The sequence below is a fragment of the Lissotriton vulgaris genome, chromosome 5, assembly GCF_964263255.1.
Source record: "Lissotriton vulgaris chromosome 5, aLisVul1.2, whole genome shotgun sequence".
Taxonomy (NCBI): Eukaryota; Metazoa; Chordata; class Amphibia; order Caudata; family Salamandridae; genus Lissotriton; species Lissotriton vulgaris.
This window is the reverse complement of record NC_141693.1, coordinates 902,240,662-902,262,518: the sequence shown is the minus strand read 5'-3', so window position 1 is coordinate 902,262,518 and position 21,857 is coordinate 902,240,662. Positions and strand designations below refer to the sequence as shown.

Genomic DNA, 21,857 nt, shown 5'->3' with positions numbered 1-21,857 from the left:
ATTTTTCTCTAATGTCCGGAAACGGGCTAACTTATAAAAGACAGCCAACGCACCACCTCCTGATAAGGTATACAAACTCATTGATGGTCAGGCAAACTGGTTGCTGCGCAATCCACTAATCATTGGCGAACTGAAAACACACAGATTATTAGCTAGATATGACCGAGCTCACAGGGTTGGGATGGAAGAACTCCTCCAGTATCTCCCAGAAGAACATAAAAAGAAAGGGCAAGAACTGGTTCAGGAAGGGAAGTAATTTCCAACTCTTCCATTAGATATGCACTGGGCTCTGCAGATACTGCCCTAGAGACATCAATACAAGTACCCTTCTACGCAAGCATGCCTGGCTGCGTATCTAAACCAGAAGATGAGTAAACTGTTCGAGGCATATGAGCTGCAGATTGTACACTTTGCATAGATTGCCATCTGGTGTTGGGCTCGGATGATTGCATGTTGTTTTTGTCTTCAAAGAAGTCTTGTAGTCACGAGACTGGTGACTCCTCCTTCGGTGTACAGTGCGCATGGGCTTTGGCTCCATCGTTCAATTGTTTGTTTCCGCCATCAGGTTTGGATGAAACTTGCTGCACTCCGGTTCGGGACAGTTTCCAGACCCCTTCGACGCGCAATCACATTCACCGACGGTATTGTCTCGATCGCGTGTCTTCAACGCGCACCCTCGAAAGCTTCCATTACTCTTCGACGCCTGCGAACCTCGACGCAAGCTGTTGGGCCTACCTGCGCCGATATAGACGGACGTTGATGGAACGGACTCCATTAAAAAAAATTCCACAGTGTGGTGCTAAATTTCCACACTCGGACCTCCATCCTGTCTGCAATTTGTGCCTCTCCAGAACTTCGAGAGGACAATTGTGAAGCCTGCCTTTCATGTAAATCAAAAAAAGACTATCCGGGATCGTCGAGCTAGACGCCGAGACATGCAGCGAGACACATGCTCCATTCCAGACATCTTCAATCCAGGTCCTGATAACCTTCCTGAGCCAGAAGAGATCCTGGACTCCGAAGCAGACGTCTCCGACGCCGATGATATTACTCCAGCTCAAAGGGACGTGAGTACTGAAACCCGGCCCGACCAAGCCCAAACCAATGGCACCGGTAACACCTTCGCCTTGGAGCTCAGGTTCCCACAGTACCAAGACTTCGATTGCCCCGCCCTCTGGCTCGTTACTGAAGGACAGACAAAAGCCATCCGGCTCAAGCCAACCACCCAGTGCCGAAAAACCACCCTCTGCACCGAAAGCACAGCCGTCCGAGTTACAATATCCTCTTCCGTCGACACCGGCGAAGCACTCGATGCCAAAACCTATAAAAGACCCCTCAGCGCCGAAAGACTCTGATAAAACGTCAGCGCCAAAGCAACTCGATAAAGCATTGATGCCGAAACAGCCAGATAAACTACCAGCACTGAAAAAAACTGATAAAACTTCGGTCCCGAAGCACATAGAAAAGACTTTGGTACCGTCAAAACACAAGACACCAAAAGCTTCGGAACAGTGTAAAGCTGCTGTACTGGACAATGTCCCAAAACACCCAAAATCAGTTTGTAAAGACAAATCTTCGACGCCAAGCAAGTCTGTGGAGTCCGAAGAGCTTTTTTTCCCAGATCCAAAGCAGACTACCATATCTATCCACCCAAAGACTGGTCATATAGTCACCAAGCCACCTGCAAAGAAGAAACCAGAACATTTACCCCAATTTCGAGTTCCTCCAAAGAAAATGTATATGTCTACTAACACTTCTCCACCTTCACCTCCACCACCTGTTAACCCTAATTTACTAATTTCGCCACCACACTCTTCAGATTTACAGGATAGTGACGATTCCCAGGGGCATGAAGAATTAGATGAGGCTGTAATGCCATAAAGTCCTGTTAATTCACCACAGGAGCCAGACCCATGGCATGATTATAACACTTATCCTGATCGAACAAATGATTCAGATTTCTACCCCTCAAAACCATCCCCACCAGATGATAATGTGGGGTTTGCACAGCTTATTGATAGAGCAGCTGTATATCATAAAGTCAAACTTCATGCAGATCGGGTAGAGGAGGATTTTTTATTGGAAACCTTTGCAGAACCCAGTCAGAGCTAGGGTTCTTAACCCCAGGGTTGATAAAAAAAATACAAAGCGGCTCCTAGTGACCCTATCTACATTAAGGGCCAACTTCCCTTAGATTCATTAGTAGTAGCCAATGCACGTAAAAGGGCAAACACCCAAGGATCAGGCGACACACCACCTCCTGACAAGGAATCTAAGTTGTTAGACTCATCAGGTAAACTTATGACGTCTCAGGATGCTAATTCATGGAAAATTGCAAACACACAGCCCTTCTAGCAAGATACGACAGGGCTCACTATGATGAGCTATAAAAGCTCATTCAACATTTGCCACCAGAATATAAGGACAAAGCTAATTAAAATGTGCACTAGACGCAGCAGGCACCGCGTCATGTGGTATAAATACTAGTGTTCTACTACGTAGACGCGCCTGGCTTAGAGTGTCTGGTTTTAAGCAAGAGATGCAAAATACAATTCTGAATCAACCATTTGATCAAGAGCACCTTTTTGGACCTGCAGTTGATGCATCTTTAGAAAAAAATTAAAAAGATACACAAACAGCAAAGTCTATGGGGGCCTTACAGTCCCAATCTGCCAGAGGTTCCTTTTGTCGCTCCTTTTATAGAGCAGGTTCCAAAAGTAACGCATCAGGACACCCTACATCCTCCTATAAGAGTCCCAATCAGGGCTCCTTTTATAGGGGATACAATAGAGGAGGTTACAGAGGTAACAACAATAAGGGTATAGGCAAAGGTAACAACACCCGCAACTCCCCTAACAATAAACCGTGACTTCCCAATGCTTCCGCCTTATCCCACTCCTGTCGGGGGACGCATCTCACAGTTCCTATCTGTCTGGAATTCCATCACAACAGACAAGTGGGTAAGACAAATTATCCAGTATGGTTATTGCCTTGAACTCACTTCTACACCCCCCAACATTCCTCCAAGACAGCGCCCAATGTCATTAGACAATCTAACGCTACTCAAACAGGAAGTCTTGGCAATGTTACAAAAAGATGCAATAGAGCCAGTTCCTCTACTTCATCAAGGGACAGGAGTTTACTCCCTTTACTTCCTTATCCCAAAAAAGGACGGCTCTCTAAGGCCAATACTGGACCTCAGACCGCTAAACTGTTACATTCATTCAGACCACTTCCACATGGTCACTTTACAACAAGTGCTTCCACTACTGCAGCAAGGCGACTTTCTCTCCACTATAGATCTAAAAGACGCCTACTTCCACATTCCAATACATCCCGCTCACAGAAAATATCTCAGATTTGTGGTAGATGGTCACAACTACCATTTCAAGGTGCTCCCATTCGGAGTCACCACAGCACCCAGGGTCTTCATCAAATGCCTCGCAGTCGTTGCTGCCCATCTCAGAAGACAACAAATTCATGTCTTCCCCTACCTAGACGATTGGCTCATAAAAGCAGAGTTTCAAAACAGCTGTGTTCAACACACTCTTCAGACAATACAGTTGCTCCAGAATCTGGGATTCACAGTAAATGTAGCCAAATCCCATCTCCAACTGTCTACAATGCAACAATATCTAGGGGCAACAGTGAATACTCACAGCCAAAGCTTATCCCAATCATATCAGGATAAGTGCTATACAAACACTAGTTCAAAGATTCCTACCACAACACACTCTACCAGATAGAGTGTTCATGCAACTAATAGGAATGATGGCATCATGCATTTTTCTCATCCCACATGCAAAACTACAGATGCGCCCATTACAAGAATGTCTAGCACATCAGTGAAACCAGGCTCAAGGTCAACTAACAGATCTGGTGTTGGTAGACAACCGCACCCATCGCTCTCTGCAGTGGTGGAACACAAAAAACCTTTTCAAAGGGCGGTCGTTCTTCGAGCCACTTCCACAGCTAGTGCTAACAGATGCGTCGCTCACCGGCTGTCGAGCACATCTCAAAAACCATACCACTCAAGTGTTATGGACGTCTCAGCAAAAACAATTCCACATCAACTATCTGGAATTTTTAGCAATCTCTCTGGCGCTAGAATTGTTTCAACTGCAAATCCTCTACAAAGTTGTCCTAATCCGTACAGACAACATGACTGCAATGTATTACGTACAAAAGCGGGAGGGTACACTCTCTTCAGTTATCCCGTCTAGCACAGAGTATGTGGAGGTGGGCCATTACGCGAAACATATACCTCCTAGCAGAACATCTACCAGGAGTACACAATCAAATAGCGGATCTGCTCATTCGTCAAACACAACAGATGAGAACATCATCCTCAAGTACTTCTTCCAATCTTTCACATGTGGGGACAGCCAGACCTAGATCTGTTAGCCAAACACAAAATGCCAAACTTCGAATCCAGGTATCCACACCCATTGTCCAAAGGCAATGCGCTATGGATGAACTGGTCAGGCAAATTTGCTTACGCTTTTCCGCCTCTCCCACTCATTCCCTTGCTAGTGAGGAAGCTCCAACAGCATTCACTTACAATGATCCTAGTTGCTCCAACATGGTCAAGACAACCATGGTTCACAACTATGTTGCAGCTATCAGTAGTACCACATCAAAAACTGCACAATCTCTCCCAAGTTTCTCACTCAGAACCATGGAGAGATAATACACCCAGATCCCAATCTGCTCAACCTGGCGATCTGGCTCCTGAAATCCTATAGTTTGGATACCTCAATCTTCCACAAGAGTGTATGAACGTTATCAAAGAAGCTAGACTCCCTACAACAAGAGCATGCTACGCTGCAAAATGGAAAAGGTTCGTCATGTATTGCTCCAACAATAAAATTGACCCACTAGATGCTTCCATTCAGAACATCATTTGTTACCTTTTACATCTACAACAATGTAACCTTGCGTATACATCAATAAGATTACATCTAGCTGCCATAGCAGCCTACTTGCAAAACTGACGTCTGTCGTTGTTTATAGTTCCCCCAATAAAAGATTTTATGGAAGGGCTTAAAAGAATAATTCCACCAAGAGTTCCACCCTCCCCAGTGTGGAATCTCAATATAGTCCTTACCAGACTGATGGGCCCTCCATTTGAACCTCTACACAAATGTGAATTGCAGTACCTTACTTGGAAAGTAGCGTTTTAGTCGCCATCACATCTCTCAGAAGAGTGAGCGAACTCCAAGCATTAACCATACAAGAACCATTTTTACAAATTCATCATAAAGTGGTTATTTGAACAAATCCAACATTTCTACCTAAAGTAGTGTCTGCCTACCATCTAAAACAGTCGATTGAGCTACCAGTATTCTTCCCTCAAACAGACTCAGTGGCAGAAAAGGCACTACACACTCTTGATGTTAAAACAGCATTGCTATATTACATCGAAAGAACAAAACCCCATTAGGAAAACCAAACCACTTTTTGTAGCTTTCTCCCCACCTCACAAAGGCAATCCTATATCTAAAACAGGAATTGCAAGGTGGATTGTAAAATGCATACAAATATGCTACCTTAAAGCCAAACGCACATTAACCATTCCCCCTAGGGCTCATTCCACACGCAAACTAGGGGCACCTATGGCATTCTTAGGGAACATTCCCCTAGATGACATATGCAGAGCAGAAACTTGGGCCACTCCACACACCTTCACAAAACACTATTGTGTAGATATGCAAGCAAAACAACAAGCTAGTGTGGGCCAGGCTGTATTAAGAACACTTTTTCAAACTACTGCAACAGGTACAGGTAGCCACCACTAAGGAGGATACTGCTATATAGTCTATGCAAAGTGTACAATCTGCAGCTCATATGCCTCGGATGGAAAATGCTACTTACCAATATGCATCTGTTCTTGGCATGTAGAGCTGCAGAGTTGTACACGCCCACCCTCCTTCCCGGATAACTCTATCTGATCCAGTATTATCTTAATTAGATACATCACTCATGGACACTTCTCTACTTTCTCACTACTCCATCTAACCCTACTGGCAAAACAATCTAACTATGGAGCCGAAGCCCATGCGCAATGTACACCAAAAGAGGAGTCCCCAGTCTCGTGACTACAAGACTTCTTCCAAGACTAAAACAACATGCAATCATCCGAGCCCAACACCAGATGGCGATCTATGCAAAGTGTACAACTCTGCAGCTCTACATACCAAGAACAGATGCATACTGGTAAGTAGCATTTTCCTTACTTAAACTCCAGTTTGATAAAGAGCATCTCATCGGCCCACAAGTAGATGCACCACTGGATTCAGGCTAGCCTGGCTGAGGGGGGATACCCGAAAACCGTCCCAAGATGCTTGTTTTTGGTCCAGGGAGGACCTGGCTTGGCAGGTCGGGCTGAACTGGTCCCAGGGGGAGCAGGGTCAAGACTGATTTGCACATGACTGGGTCTAAACTGGGGTGACATGAGCAAAATAATGATTGTTTAAATCCAGATCTGTGACTGGGGGTGAGTGTTTGAAAAGTTTCAACACTCCTTCCATTTTATTTTGTGATGTTGTAACATTCACATAGCTGACATTTGTACAACAGCTAAATGGTCTTACCCACACACTTTCACTAAGCACTACTGTGTGGATGTTCTAGCACGCCAACAAGCTAATGTAGGACAGGCAGTGCTACGTACACTTTTTCAAACAACTGCAATGTCCTCTGGTTAGCCACCGCATTTGGAAGACACTGCTATACAGTTTATGCAAAGCATGTGTATCTACGCCACACGCCTTGTACAGATTAGGTTACTTACCATGTAAGCATCTGTTCTTGGCATGTAATGCTGTAGATCCACATGCGCCCACCCTCCTCCCCGGACACCTGTGGTTGTTGCAGTTCTTATATATATTTTCATATGCATGGACATCTCTTTACTAATACTTATTTTTACTCCATTCTCACCCTCCTGTGGGAAAACAATTTAACAATAGAGCCCCTGCCCATGCACTATTTCCAAAAGGAGGAGTCCTCTTACTTCGTGACTCGCAAGACTTCTTCGAAGAAAAGCAACATGCACACATACAGACCCAAAACTAGATGGCAGGAGTATGCAAAGCTACTACATGCCAAGAACAGTTTCTTACAGGGTATGTGACATAATCCACAAGACATACCAGAATCCTTAATAGTAGTTAATAACCTTTTTAAAACCAAAGCAGTACAAACTATATATGCTGAAATTGAAACATTTAATCCTTTGTGCACATTTACAAAACCTGTGACTGGTTTAAATGAAGATGAGACAAATGTCATTGATGAAAGCAGTACATTTCTAAGACTAGTTCCAAGGTTAACGATCCATGCCTTCATCAATGAATTCACAATTTGATTTGAATACACATCAGTCCTCGTCTGGATATATTTCTCATTGTCAATGATGGTTAAATAAAGACTTCTCAAATACGGATATTTAAAGCTGTCTTCTAATTATAATCCAAATATACCCAGCTCAAGTAATATAAACACCGATGTATTCAAGACCAAAAGAAATCAAGGATCCAGATAGAAATGCGTGGAATAAAGTGGCACAATAAATAGAGAGAGAAGACTTAAAAGTAAGCATATCTGTAAGAAACAGGTTAGTGTTAGATTCCTTACTTTAGAATATACCCAGGCGTCAGACTAGATCCGTAAAGTTTTGCGTAACAGTACCCCTGCACGTCGGTAGGCGTCGTCTGTGGCTCCGCGTCCGTCGTCTGCGTCGTGATCTCCGGGATGACGGCGTTGGAGTACTTAGACGCCGCCCTCGCGCGCTGACGTCAGTTCTTCTTTTTTCCGCGCCAGCAAGCGCAGATCCGGGAAGAGCAGTACTCCTAGTCATTCATTCATTCAAGATACTTTATTCGGTTTACTTATGTGAAACCATAAAAGTTCATAAGACAAGATACAATTTGGACTTACAAATAAAATACGTAATACAAAATGCACCAAATAAAACAATTTTTTTAGATTTGAGCTCCAACTATTGCACATTGAAGAGCACGTCATTAGGTAATTATACAAGAAGTTACTAATACAGTTTAAGAGTCCAAACATTTTCTGTACTTCATTGAACATTTCAGGAAACCGGACACATATGGTATGCAATCAGGTTTTAACAGATGTAGATAAAATAATGCAGGACGAACTTGCACAAAATTCAACTTTTTTAAAATAGATTTTAGATAAAAAGTGCTTGGGAATTCATAATATTTACAAAAGAACGTAAAGTGCAGCAGATCCTGTGGAGACAAGTTGTCGCAGCCACAGGGTGCTAACACTTTCCCTTTATGACAACCCCTTGGGACTGCTAATAAAAGGTGAAAAAGATTAAACCTGAACCTGATTAATAAAAATCGCTCATACACTGATAGCGGCAAAAGTAGATATGGTTCCACATCAGGCGAGGTTTTAAGCATCAAATGTAGACGCACGTTGAACTTCAACAAATCCTTTTCCTCCCTTTCCATTATTTTACGTGTGGTAAAGGAGTGTTTAATGAGCGTCACGTCTTTTCTAGTGATGCCTTCTGGTTTTAAAAACAGGTCCAGGCGACCCTCCTTGCTAAAACTGGATTTGAGATATTTCATCCATGGAATTTTGGTCATACAATCCAGGCTCAAGAACTCTCTTAAAAGACTGTGTGAGGCCCAAGTGTTCATTAAGCCAACATTGTAGCCAAAAAGTAAGGGGTCGCAGGGACAGGGTATCACTGATAAAAGGCGTGCTGGTTTCTTCATGCACAGACATATTCGGGGTCCCCTGAGGGACGCTCAAAAGCTGCTTTAAAAATGTATTTTCAATCACCTGGAGGCCCTCTAGGCTTGAGTATCCCCTTAGGTCACTCCCGTAACTGGCTATCGATATGCTTTTAGCACGGTAGACCTTTAACATTTGACTAAACTTTTCGATCTCTTTTGGATCTTCTTAAGTCTATCTCGAGACTCTGTGCCGATAGGGATGCCTGGGTTCAAACCCTGCGACAACTGTAGCCGCATGATGTTTGTTACCGACCTCCACCGTCAGTGCCTTTACTGCCTCGGGCTGACCACGATGACAAGTCGTGCCCCGACTGCCGGTCCTTGATGTCGAAGGCTAGGCGTGAGCGGTTCCGTAAGCGCCTCGAGCTCCGGCAGTTGGCCCCGTGCCGCTCGAAGTCCCGGTCCAGGAGGAGGTCGAGGGACCGGTCGCGGGGCCACAGTCATCACAGCTTGGCGAGTCGACACCACTCGTCGGGCTCCAAGTCCTCAGGTAAGTCGAGGCACAAGAAGTCAAAGAAGCGACATCGCTCTTCTGACAACCAAGCCCCCCCCCCCCCCCCCGTCCCCCCCCACCCCGACGCTCAAGCGACTCGGCCGGGGGTTTGGGCGACACCGCCCTCGCGGCCCCGCCGGAGCCACAGGCGCCACGTCCAGCTCCACACCCGCCGGTCCCTGGGCTGCACACGACGCCGAAGGAGATCAGCGCTTTCTTCACGGCCATGAGGTCACGCTTCCCTCCGTCGGAACCCGCTGAGGCGCCTTCGGGCCCCGCGGGTCCATCTGGGAGCCCAAGGGGGCCGGCGGCTCCGGTCCCAACGCTACAGGGTTCCTCAGGATCCAGGCCTGGATACGTGACGACGCTGGTCAACATTTCGACCCCTTTGCTGACGCCGTCACCAAGGGTGTCGCCGCCGTCCCCGATCCGGATCCGGCGTCGGACCGGCTCTGTCTTTGATGCCGATCGGTGGGCTCTTCACCGATGACCTGGCTCCATAATTTATTCGGGACTTTCAGGAGATGGATGACAAGGGGGATTGGGAGGGGTCTGAGGACCCTCTGGCACTGCAGTGCCAGTTGAGCCAGGACTGGGCAGACTAACTGGGGGAGGCCAGTGGTCTGGACACTTCGCCCGACACTGGATTTGTCTCCCCTACTACCGTGGCTACGGAGGAGGGGGCTTCTTACAGCGTGGTGTTGACTAAGGCAGCCAAGGCCTTGGCTCTTGAACTCCCAGTCGCAGCCGTGAGGACTAACCTCCTCACTGAGGTGCTCAAACCGCAGGCAAGCTCCTCGGAGCCTCTCCTACCGTTTAACGAATCCCTCAATGACGTTCTGTTGGGCACCTGGTCCAAGCCCTCTACAGGCCTCCCTGTAGATCGGAATGTGGCCCGATGCCACCGCCCGGCTCCGGGCGACCCCAGTTTCCTGTCCGTTCACCCCACCCCTGAGAGCCTGGTGATCCAGGCCTCGACCTTCCAGACCGCATTCCCAACTGCCCCTCCGTATCGGGAATCCAAAAGGTACGATCAGTTCGGAAAGAAACTGTTCTCCTCACTGAGTTTGGGGTTGCGGTCTGTCAACACCGCCTGCCTTTTAGGCCATTACTCCCAATCTCTGTGGGATACGGTTGAGGAAGTGTTGCCGCAGTGCCCGGCGGAGGTCCAAGCAAAGCTTGCCCTAGCAGAGGGACGGGATGCAGCACACTATTCCATTCGCTGTGGACTGGATACCACAGACTCGCTAGGCAGGGCGATTGCAACGACGGTGGCGGTTCGCGGCCACGCCTGGCTGAGGTCTACCAATTTTTCGGGGGATGTCCAAGCCTCCCTTATTGCCATGCCCTTTGATGGCAGTCACCTCTTTGGCGATAAAGCGGACAGTGCGCTAGAGCGTTTCAAGGACTCTAGGGCTACGGTCAAGTCCTTGGGCCTCGGCCAACGCCAGCAAACTTACGCCTTTCGTGGCCAAGTAATGGGCGCCCCCTCACGTCCAGCTAGCCACAGGCCGCAGAACCAACCTCAACGCGGTCGCAGACGTGGTAACTGCTGTGGCTGTGCCGGGGGACACCGGCAAGGCCAGTCCACACCCACCCCCGCAGCATCTGCCTGCAAATCCTCCGAGTTTTTAGGCCCATTTGACGGCAGTGGGGGGCAGGGTTCGCCATCAGCACCTCCACTGGCGCTCCATCACATCGGACTGGTGGGTGCTGCAAATCGTCCGAAGGGGCTACTCCCTCCACTTCGAGGCGACTCCCTCCACTTCGAGGCGACTCCTCCAACCACTGGAGTCAAGCTATCCTGGCTGAAGACTGCTGATAGCCAGAAACCGGTCCTAGGATGCTTGATTCCGGTCCAGGGAAGACATGGCTTGGCAGTTCGGGCTGGACTGTTCCCATGAGGCACAGGGTCGAGGCTGATTTGCATATGGCCATGTCTGAACTGGGGTGGTGTGGAGTGCAAAAAAACGATGGATTTAGGCCCGGATCTCTGTACTGGGGTGAATGTATGACATTGTTCTGCATTCTGTCCATCAATTGTTGTTTTTGCATTTGTCACCCTGAGTGGGAAGGGTATGCTCAGACGTCCCGTGCTCTCCACACCACTGGAGTCAAGCTATCCTGGCTGAAGACGACTGATAGGCAGAAACTGGTCCTTGGATGCTTGATTCCGGTCCAGGGAAGACATTGCTTGGCATTTCGGGCTGGACTGTTCCCATGAGGCACAGGGTCAGACTGATTTGCATATGGCCACGTCTGAACTGGGGTGGTGTGGAGTGCAAAAAAACGATGGATTTAAGCCCAGATATCTGTACTGGGGTGAATGTATAACATTGTTCTGCATTCTGTCCATCAATTGTTGTTTTTAGACTCCTCCAGCCATGCCACCGCAGTACCACCACATTTCGGGGGATCACTTGCAACTTCTGCAGGAGGAAGTTACGGCCCTCTTGGCCAAGGGGGCCGTCGAGCGCATTCCTGGGCCAGAAGTAGGACATGGTTGCTATTCTCACTACATTCTGGTACCCAAGAAGGGCAAAGGAGGCCTACGCCCTATCTTGGACCTACGGAGCGTAAACGGCTTCCTCCGGAAGGAGAAGTTCAAGATGCTGACTTTGGCTCAGGTCCTAGCTGCCCTGGATGGTGGCGTTGAACTTGCAGGACGCATATTTCCACATCCCCGCCCTGCCGGCCCACCGTCGTTACCTGCGGTTCACGGTATGTCACGAGCACTTTCAGTTCACCGTGCTCCCCTTCGGCCTTACACTACGGTCGACCTCCTGCACCTGCTGGGGTTCTCCATTAACTTGCCAAAGTCACACCTGTGCCCCTCAGAAGCTCCTTTTCATCGGAGCGGTTCTAGACTCAGCGCAGTTTCGGGTTTATCCCCCCGAACAGCGGGTTCAGGATATTCAGGCTCTGATTCCGGTTTTTCAGCCTTTATCCCGAGTCTTGGTCAGGTTGACGCTGCGGCTCCTGGGGCTGATGGCCTCCTGCATCCTTCTGGTGCATCACGCCCGGTGGCGGATGCGGGTTCTGCAGTGGGACCTGAAGTTTCAGTGGGCACAGCATCAGGGCAACCTGTCTGACCACGTCCGGATCTCGGAGGGCACCGCTAAAACAGTTGCAGTGGTGGGTCACGAACCGCAATTGGGTCAGCAGCAGATCCCTCTCCCTACCCCAACCGGAGCACGTAGTGGTGACGGATGCGTCCCTCCTGGGATGGATGGGCCACATGGGAGAGAGGGAGATTAGAGGCCTCTGGTCTCCGGCGGAGTCCCGGCTCCACATCAACCTTTTGGAGCTGCGGGCGATCCGGCTTGCACTGAAGGCATCCCTTCCCTCTGTCCGGGGAAGTGTAGTGCAGGTGTTCACGGACAACACCACCGCCATGTTGTACTGCAACAAGCAGGGCGGGGTGGGGTTGTGGACCCTTTGTCAGAAGGCTCTGCCCCCCTCGCAATGGCTGGAACACCAGGGCGTTTCCCTGGTGGTTCAACACCTGGCAGGTTCCCTGAACACCAGGTTGGACGAACTCCGGCGCCGGTGCATGATGGATCATGAATGGCGTCTTTCATCAGTGGGGAGATCCTTGGTTAGATCTATTTGCCACTGAAGAGAATGCGCAATGTCATCAGTTCTGCGCGTTGGAATTTCCAAGGCGGCACTCGCTCAGAGACGCTTTTCGTTGCGAGTGGAGATGCGGTCTGTTGTACGCCTTTCCGCCTATACCTCTTCTGCCGAGAGAGCAGAAGAAGATCAGGCACGACCGGGCCCAAGTCATCCTTGTGTCTCCGGACTGGGCACGAAGATACTGGTATCCCGAGCTACTCAGCATGTCAGTCGATCCCCCGATTCGTCTGCCTCTTCAGGAGGACCTTCTGTCGCAGCAGCAGGGAACGGTCCTCCACCCGAACCTGTCCAGCCTCCACCTACATGCGTGGAGATTGAGCGGCGGCAGTTGAGGCCATTTGACTTGCCTCCTGAAGTCTCTCCTCCAGTTAAAGGTCCACATTTTCTGTTGCCTTTCTTTTGAAGCGGTCTGTTTACTTTACAGTGATGAAAATATTTTAATCTTGTGTGCTGCACAAGATGGTGGGCCACCCTCATGTAGGCTGTTTCTGTCCAGGATGGATATGCCCGCTTGCACCCGCTTAGGATCCCTTTTCTAAAACCTGTTTTACTTGGTGGGTAAGAGCGTGCTAGCCGAGGCGGTTATAATGTAGTTTCCTCCCCGCTCAAGTGGGGCCTACCTCTTCACAGTTGTCGCTGTTGCGGTTAGTCATTTAACAACGTTGATGTTACCTTGGTGGGTATTTTGTTTTTCCTTCGATACACACAAAATCATTTGACCTCTGGCGCCCTGCTTCAGAACCAAAGATACATTTCTCAAAGAGTAGAGGAGTTATTTGAAATTCGAAGAAGGCAGCCCTGCAGTTGACTCATGCTTTCGTGTAGCCGTCAGAGGAAGATAATTGCTAGTATCTTTAAGACTTGTTTAGACTTCCAGGGGACTCTATACAATTTCTATATTTGGATGTTAAAATGTCAAGTATAAAAATTTTAAAATTAGCTAAAATATTAAAACTGTAGTAATATATAGATGTTTGGTCTTCTACTTGTAGAATTCAAATGTAGCATTTGCAACCTAGTAGATGAAAGCAACATAATAATATTAACCGTGAGACCATTTATTTAAGAGTCCATCTTTTTGATCTGATCCTATTAACCATTGCCAACAATTATCCTAAAGCATAGGTTATAAACCCGTTGTATTGACATTGCCAGTGCCGGATTTTCCACCTTTCCATTGAGCCCCTTCATAATTTCTTAGAGCTATTCTGTGTTCTTGCTACTTTCTTCCCACTTTCTTGGACTAATCCTCCCTCCATCACCAACCTAGTCATCTCTTCCCCCAACACCCTTCTGCATGAAGCCCACAGCTTTGCATATTCCATGCTGAATTAAACACGTTTTTGGGGAATGTATCAAAAGACAAACTTTAAACAATTTTCTCCAATAGGTGTTTGTGTCTTGCGATTTCTTTTCGGCCAATGTCTCACTTGTTTGTTTTTTCCAGAGGTTCATACCAATTTAATAGATCTGCAAGGATGCCACCTGAGCTGTGCCACCTGCCTGAAACTAGCATTGCAACTAGAAATTGTATATACATTTGTTCTGTGGCAAAAGCCTTCACCATACCACAAAAACACAATTTTAGATAAGATAATTTCCAGCAGCTGGTTAGATGCAGAAGGCTAGGTAAACAGGGCAAGTTTGGGGATTCATGATACTGCACCCTGCTTATACAATTGGGTTTGTCCAATTGGCACAATTTCCCTACATAATTAGATCTAAGAATAGGGCAAGAAATTGTGGTGGCATTTACTGCAAGTGTGAGAACCTTTTAATGTTTTCAATTGTTAGCACTGACATTCTCTTGGTACTCCTTACTGTTGCATTGCCCATGCTGGACCACATACTGTTTGCTGGCGATACACATTAAAATCCTTGGTATACTACTAGCATTTCAGCTCTGGTTTTAATTAACAAAATATTCATTTTTGTTTTCATATCTTCTCATAACCCTGTTTTCAGTTTTGTAATTGGGTTCGCATTTGATCTTTTATAGGAAAGTAAACCCTTTGCGATATCCATCCAGCCTCGATTACTTGCTGTCCTCTCTGAGAATCTCTATTATGATGAAATTGCACTTCCTTTCACACGAATGCAGAACGAATGCAAACAATTCATTTCGCTGCTGGCTGATGCACACCTAAATATTGGGAACAGAAACTGCAGTGTCTTTACCATAGATCAAGCTAATGAATTGGTGAGTTGAAAATTAAAAAGTTTTCATGGTTGGGGGTTTTACTGCTTTCAAATGATATTAAATCATGTTTATAGTGCCTACATTATAACACAGTTGGTTTATCTCTTTGCTCCTTGTTTTGACCATCTACGGTTTATTTCTTAAACTTCACGATTTTCAGGTTTTTTTATTGCCGCTCTTTTTTTATTTTTTAATAGAAGTTGCTTTAAATCAACTACCAACCTCAGGGAAAAGGTAAATCTTTTAAGATGTGTATATATACATGCCATGCCCTTCCAAGTAGCCTTTTATTTGGATTTTGGTCCTTTAGAGATTACCTTTGATGTGAGCAACAGTCCTCTTGTTGCAACTGCCTTAAGCCAGCTGCTGCTCTACTCTGAAGGGTTGTAGGAAGGCTTTGTGGATCATTTCAGCTTTTCCCAAAATCATTTATCACCCTTCTGTGCTGAAAAGATTCAGAGAAGCAGTATGCTTGTTTGGAGTGGTGAGACGTGATCAGTAGCTCAGTATTACCACTTTTTAATTTGTTTTGGTCTTGTAAATGTTGTGTAAACGTTCAGAACCTGGCCAATCAGATGACCACTTGAAAGTAAGTTACCTACGGTCCATGACTTGGGTCCAGCTTTTGGATATGAAAATTGCTAGCTACTGCTACTGGACAATACTTGCAGGATATATTAGGGGGAACACTTCACCATTGGAGCTTCACTTCTTACTCCATTGGTGCCTCCTGACGTTTATAGTTTTGTAATTAGCCAAGATAGATTTTGATGACGCTTCTGTATAGATTTGTGTTTGAGATGTCTTGATGCTTTAAACGTTAAGTGCAAGAACTTGCCCATGAAATGATTCCTGCAACCCTAGTTATCGGCTGGCACCAGTGAGGTTTTTAAAAGTCCATTGTGGTTATATCTGCAATTTAACCTAGTGCAGAGGTGGTTGTGCCAATTCCTTGGCTGTTAGCTCTGGGATCTTTGTGATATGTTACCAAATATTTCTGGTCTACTGCTGACCCACTTGGAATTCTTGAGTTCTCCTGGTATGATCCTATGTTACATTTTGAAGATTGCTAACTTGATTTGTTCTCTTGCAGAAACATGCAGCAATTCTTTTTGCCTTCTCACTTCCCTGTGGTAGCCCATCATGTGGGTTCTGTATTACCTTTTATCCTGGCGACCTTAATCTTTTTTCAATGTTCTAGCCATTATTTTTCCAGGGGGACAGTTCAGGTTGATCCATTGTTGAGTGCCAATGATAGGCAAAGTGGAACAAATGTCAAGTGATCTCGTCATTTTATAGTGCAGTGCCTACTATTGCTGATTCAAGTGGGTACCTTATGTCATTATCGGTTCCTTGAATGATCGAACAAACTGACTTGCATTAGTGTGGTAGTTCCCTTGTCCATTTATGAAGCAATGGTATTCCTATATGTTAGAATGGAGGTGGCTGGGATGCATTCAGTAAATACTTTATTTGGCTCTGTCAAGCCATAAAAGTTTACAGCAAAAAGTAAATACAATACAGTCTTAATTATAGCGCAAATTGAAAAGAAGCATTGTTAAAAACCATTAAACAAGTACAGCAATTAAAAAGCTGAAAACAATTAGTACTTGCTGCAAATCTTTAGAGCAGTGCCAATATAGGTCAAAACAGCACAGGACTTCCCAAATCGCATAGATAATCCAAAGCCTATTTGTGAGAGCTGGTCTCCAAAGCTTGTAGCAAAGGACAAAGGAATTGCCTTCTCTGCGTGGTGTAGAGCGTATAATAAAAAAAAAGTGCTTAAGCGAAAGGCATTTGTAAAGCGCGTGCATACTCCACAGAGTTTCCCGGTGCTGGAAAGTAAGATTGCTGACTGAACGTCCCTGATTGTCCTAAAAAGCTTGCTGAAAGAGCCTGGTTTTTAGTTTTTTTCTTGAAGACCGATATCACAGAAATAGAATGAAGTTTCAGGGGGAGATTGTTTGAGGCCACCGAGCCAAGATAGGAGATGTATCTGCCTCTGGTTCTAGTCTGACGTATTTTGGGAATTCTGATTAAATGGCTGTGAGTAGATTGTAAATTCCAGGAAGGGGGCATAAGCACAAATCCTCCTCCTCCTCCAGTACACTGCTCATTTCTCATGAAGGGCTTTGTGCCTGGACTAGCATCTTAAAAGGGACCCTCTTTTTAATGCAGAGCCAGTGGAGTGTTCTCAAATGTGGGGTCATATGGGTTCTAGGAGAAAGGTTAAAAATCATTTGGCCGCTACATTCTTCACCACTTGTAATCCAATAAGGAGATATTCAGGAAGACCTAGAGTGCAGTTCCATAATCCAGTCTGGCCGTGATCAGAGCCTGGATAACCATTTTCTTGGTTTTATTAGACTGGGAGGGAAGAATTTTTTCAAATATCAAAGCAGCCTGAAGCCGGACCGGACCAGTGCCTGGAGGTTGGAAAGATCAGGCCCTGTTGTTTTTTACTCCTACGTTTTTACAGTGCTTTGTTGTGGGCCAGACTTGGAGCATCCTGAGGCCAGAAAGTCCTTCAAAAATCAGGTGAGGTGGGGCCAAAAAGGACATAATCCGTTTTGTCTGGATTACATTTTAATTGGTTAATGGACAGCCAATTGAACACATTGGAAAGGCAGGTTTTGATAACCCCTCCATCGAACTCTGTTTCCTTTTTACTCGTGTAAAGCAATTGTATGTCGTCTATTTATTAAATTACCTTCGCCCCCAGTGTCTCATCTAGCACAACCAGAGGTGTGATATAGGCATTGAGTAAGGTAGAACTGAATGCCGAACCTTGAGGCACCCCAACTGCCAACTTACGGATAGAGGATGAAAACGGGGGCCTCCACCCTTCTTGGCTTCTGTTATTCAAAAAGGAAGTCTGCCATTTCAAAGCCAGGCCATTGATCACAATGGATTGTATCCGAGCCAACAGTCTCATGGGGAACTGTGTCAAAGGCCTACGATAAGTCCAGCATAATCAAGACGGCCTTACTCCCTGGATCTAGTGCGACTTTAATGTAGTCAAACACCTCTAGCAGGGCTGTTTCTGTGCTACAATTGGTTCTGAAACCTGAATGCCTAGGGTGCAGAAGATTGTTGCTTTCTAGGTAACCCGAGATTTGGTATTTGACACATTTGTCCAACACTTTTGAGAATGTAGAAAGAATGGAGATCGGCCTATAGTTATCTTGAACTTTAGGATCTGCTTTATGCTTAGTGCATTTGCATGCAAAACCATCACAAAGACCAGGAGTTTAGTGATGAAAACCAGGTACCCTGCACTCAAAATTCTGCCAAAAAACTTAGTTTGAAGGCGAAACCTGGTCAGCAAACATTTATGCCTTTCTTTTAGAGTTCTCTGTAAGTAGAGTGCTGGCCAAGCAGGGAAAAGTCAAGGAAAGTCTCCCAACTTGGTGGTTCTGTTCCCACACATGCCGGATTAACATGTTTATAAAAGATTTCTTTTAACTCTACCAGATGAAACACCATCAAGACATCCAAGGCTAGAGACATACTCTGGGACACACACTTAGTAAAACTAAGTTTAATAAACTTTAGCCAAGAGATATCCAAGAAATTAGACAAGGTTAGGAAATTGTTTAAAACCAATCTAAAGAAATGGGCCACTGCGTGTCTCCAAATTTTGAGCCAGAGTAACAGGGGCTGTAATTTTATGTGATCTTCCAAGTTGCCCATACCTACTACTTCATGACAAAACGAGGCATGAGTAGATTGTGGCACAACCAGCAGTCACCTTTACAATTTATTTTCTGTTTTTAGAGAATTGCTGTTGGCGTAACTCCATACACCAGCAGCAAAAAAGGCAATTGATAAAACACTTAAGTTTAACAATACAGCAGTTCTTTCGTTTGCTTGTGCCCTAGTCTTTTGTAAAGTCTAAAAACAGCATTGATTGACTTTTGAAATTGTAGAGTACTAATATTCAGCAACAGCTTCCAGTTAAAAACCACATCAACAGGAACTCCTAAATATGTAAAATGTGGAGTTTTTATCATTTCTGTACCCAAGTAAAACATTTCTAGTTTTGGCTAATTTTGGGCCGTATTTCATTATGAAACATTTTGTGTAGTTTGTCTTAAATCGCAGATTATCCATAACACTTTTAAAAGTATCAAGTAGAGATTGTAGGCCATTGAATGTTCTGGCTCTAAGAACCACATCGCCTGCGTAAAGTAAAAGAGGGACTTGGCGGGAGCCGAGCATCAGCATATATTTCCCCACACTGCAGAAGTATTCCTCTGGCCCTTTATGTAAATTTAAGAAAGGACAGGGGCCAAGACACAAACTTGCCTTCACCCCAGCTTGAGAGGGGAACTCGTCAGTTAAAAACCCACCCCTGCTATACCAAACCTTAGCTGTTGTGTTTGCATGTAACCTACAGAGCAGATTGATTATTGCACTGTCAATCCCCAATTGGGCCATGCTTGACCACAGTTTAGATCAATCTACTGTGTCAAAGGCACATGCTAGGTATATGAAATCCAGATGGGCATAGCCTTTTTTCTTTACCTTTGTGTATTTTTGGACATTAAGGGATACGTTTAGGGATTGCTCTAAGGTTCCTTACCTGGGACGAAACTGTAATGGAATATCCAAAAGCCTCGAACTCTGCTGCCCAGCATTCAAGTTTGGCTAAAATTACCCTTCCCAAAATATTTAATACACTTTCTAGCAGGGAATTAGGGCGATAACAGTGGGGCTGTCTAGTGTCCCCCTTTTTTAAGATGGGGACAATAAGGGCCTCCTGCAAGGCCTTAACTAAGGGTCCCACAATTGCACTTCTGATAAGATTCGTAATACATGATGCCCAATATAGCAGTAGTGATTTCTAGACATTTGGCAGGCTCCTATCTGGTCCTCCTACTTTGTCCGGGGGACTGCTCTCGATAGCTAGGGTAACATCTGCCACTTCAATTGTCATGCTAAGGCAATAGATGCATTTAAGTCACAGTACGGAGCCCATTGGTGTACTAGCAGGCTGAACCCCTTTGCCAAAATGTTTTGAAAAGTGAGCCACCAATCTTTGCCTGGATGCACCATTAAAGAGGAACATTGTTAGAATTCGTTCTAAGGTGTGTTCCATAAAGAAGCTAAGATGCAAATGCCAGTCATCGTAGCACTAATGCACTTATCCCGCTAGGATAAAAGCTGCCTTATTTTTATCAAAATACCAAATTGTGGGTTCTATATAAAACAATATCTTAAAGAAACAGATTAGTATTAGATTCCTTACCTTAGAATATCCCCAGGCGTCAGACTGGATCCGGAAAATTTTGCGTAGCAGTACCCCTGCGCGTCGGTAGGCGTCGTCTGAGGCCCGCGTCCGTCGTTGGCGCCGGGATGATGTCATCTGAGTACTTAGACACAGCCCTTGCGCGCTGACGTCAGTTAATCTTTTTCCGCACCAGCAAGCGCAGGTCCGGAGAAAGTGGTACCCTTTACATTTTTTACTAAACTTTTTGGATCTTTTGATCTGTTTTTCGAGTCGAACAACTCCGACGGTGCTGGTAGGGATGCCCGGGTTCAAACCCCGCATCGACTGCAACCGACTGATGTCGGTTACCAACCCCCATCACCGGTGTCTGCTTTGCCTGGGGCCCGACCACAATGACAAGTCGTGCCCCGACTGCCGGGCCTTGACGTTGAAGGCTAGGCGGGAGCGGTCCCGCAAGCACCTCGAGTTCGGGCAGTCGGCCCGCGCCGTTCGAGGTCCCGGTCCGGTCGAGGGACCGGTCGCGGGGCCAGAGTCATCATAGCTCCGGGAGTCGACACCATTCCACGGTCTCCAAGTGCTCAGGTAAGAGGCACAAGAAGTCGAAGAGGCGACATCGCTCTTCTGACTCCCCCCGACGCTCGCACGACGCGGCCGGGTTTCGGGCGACACCGCCCACACGGCTCCGCCGCAGGCGTCGCAGTCTGCTCCATACCCGCCGGTCCCTGGGCAGAACGCGACGCCGGAGGAGATCAAGGCCTTCCTCATGGCCATGAGGTCGCTCACTCAGTCGGGTTCCGCGGCGCCTTCGGGCCAAGCAGCCCCGACTGGGTCCCCAAGCGAGCCGGGTGCTTCGGCCCCGTCGGCGACCTCGCTCCTGACGCCGCAGGGTCCCACTGGATCCGGTTCCGGGTCGTCGCCGGTCGACCTTACGACCTCGCCGGAGCTGCACCATATTCAACGCCGCTAGGAGATTTTTACTTGACCCTGCCCCATCCTTTGACCCTGAGTATCAGGAGATTGGTGGCGAGGAGGATTGGAAGGGGTCTGAGGACCCTCTTGCACGTGAGTGCCAGCCTTATCAGGACTGGGCAGGTGAGCTTGGGGATGCCAGTGGTCTGGAAACTTCCGCCAGACACTGGTTTTTCTCCCCTCCTACCGTAGCTACGGAGAAGGGGTCTGCCTATAGTGTGGTGCTGACGCGGGCGGCCAAGGCCTCATCCCTTGAACTCCCCGTCGCGGCCGTGAGGACTAACCTCCTCACTGAGGTCCTTAAACCGCAGGCAAGCTCCTCGTAGCCTCTGCTGCCTTTTAATGAGGCCTTATCTGACGTTCTTTTGGGCACCTGGTCCAGGCCCGCTACAGGTCCCCCTGTAGATAGGAACTTGGCCAGACGCCACCGCCCGGCTCCGGGCGACCCTTGCTTCCTGTCCACCCACCCCACCCCCGAGAGCCTGGTCATACAGGTCTCTAACTCCCAGACCGCATTCCCGACGGCTGCCCCTGATTGGGAATCCA

At 46.8% G+C, this 21,857-nt stretch overlaps 1 protein-coding gene across 2 annotated transcripts in view; it reads left to right on the top strand.

Annotated features, from left to right (window-relative positions):
- Positions 1-21,857, top strand: part of BTAF1 (B-TFIID TATA-box binding protein associated factor 1) — a 1,094,445-nt gene that overhangs the window by 567,579 nt on the left and 505,009 nt on the right. For both annotated transcript variants that reach the window (XM_086922506.1, XM_086922505.1), the window contains exon 19: positions 14,909-15,109. In XM_086922506.1, the coding sequence (XP_086778632.1) occupies positions 14,909-15,109 (201 nt within the window). The remainder of the gene's footprint in view (positions 1-14,908; positions 15,110-21,857) is intronic.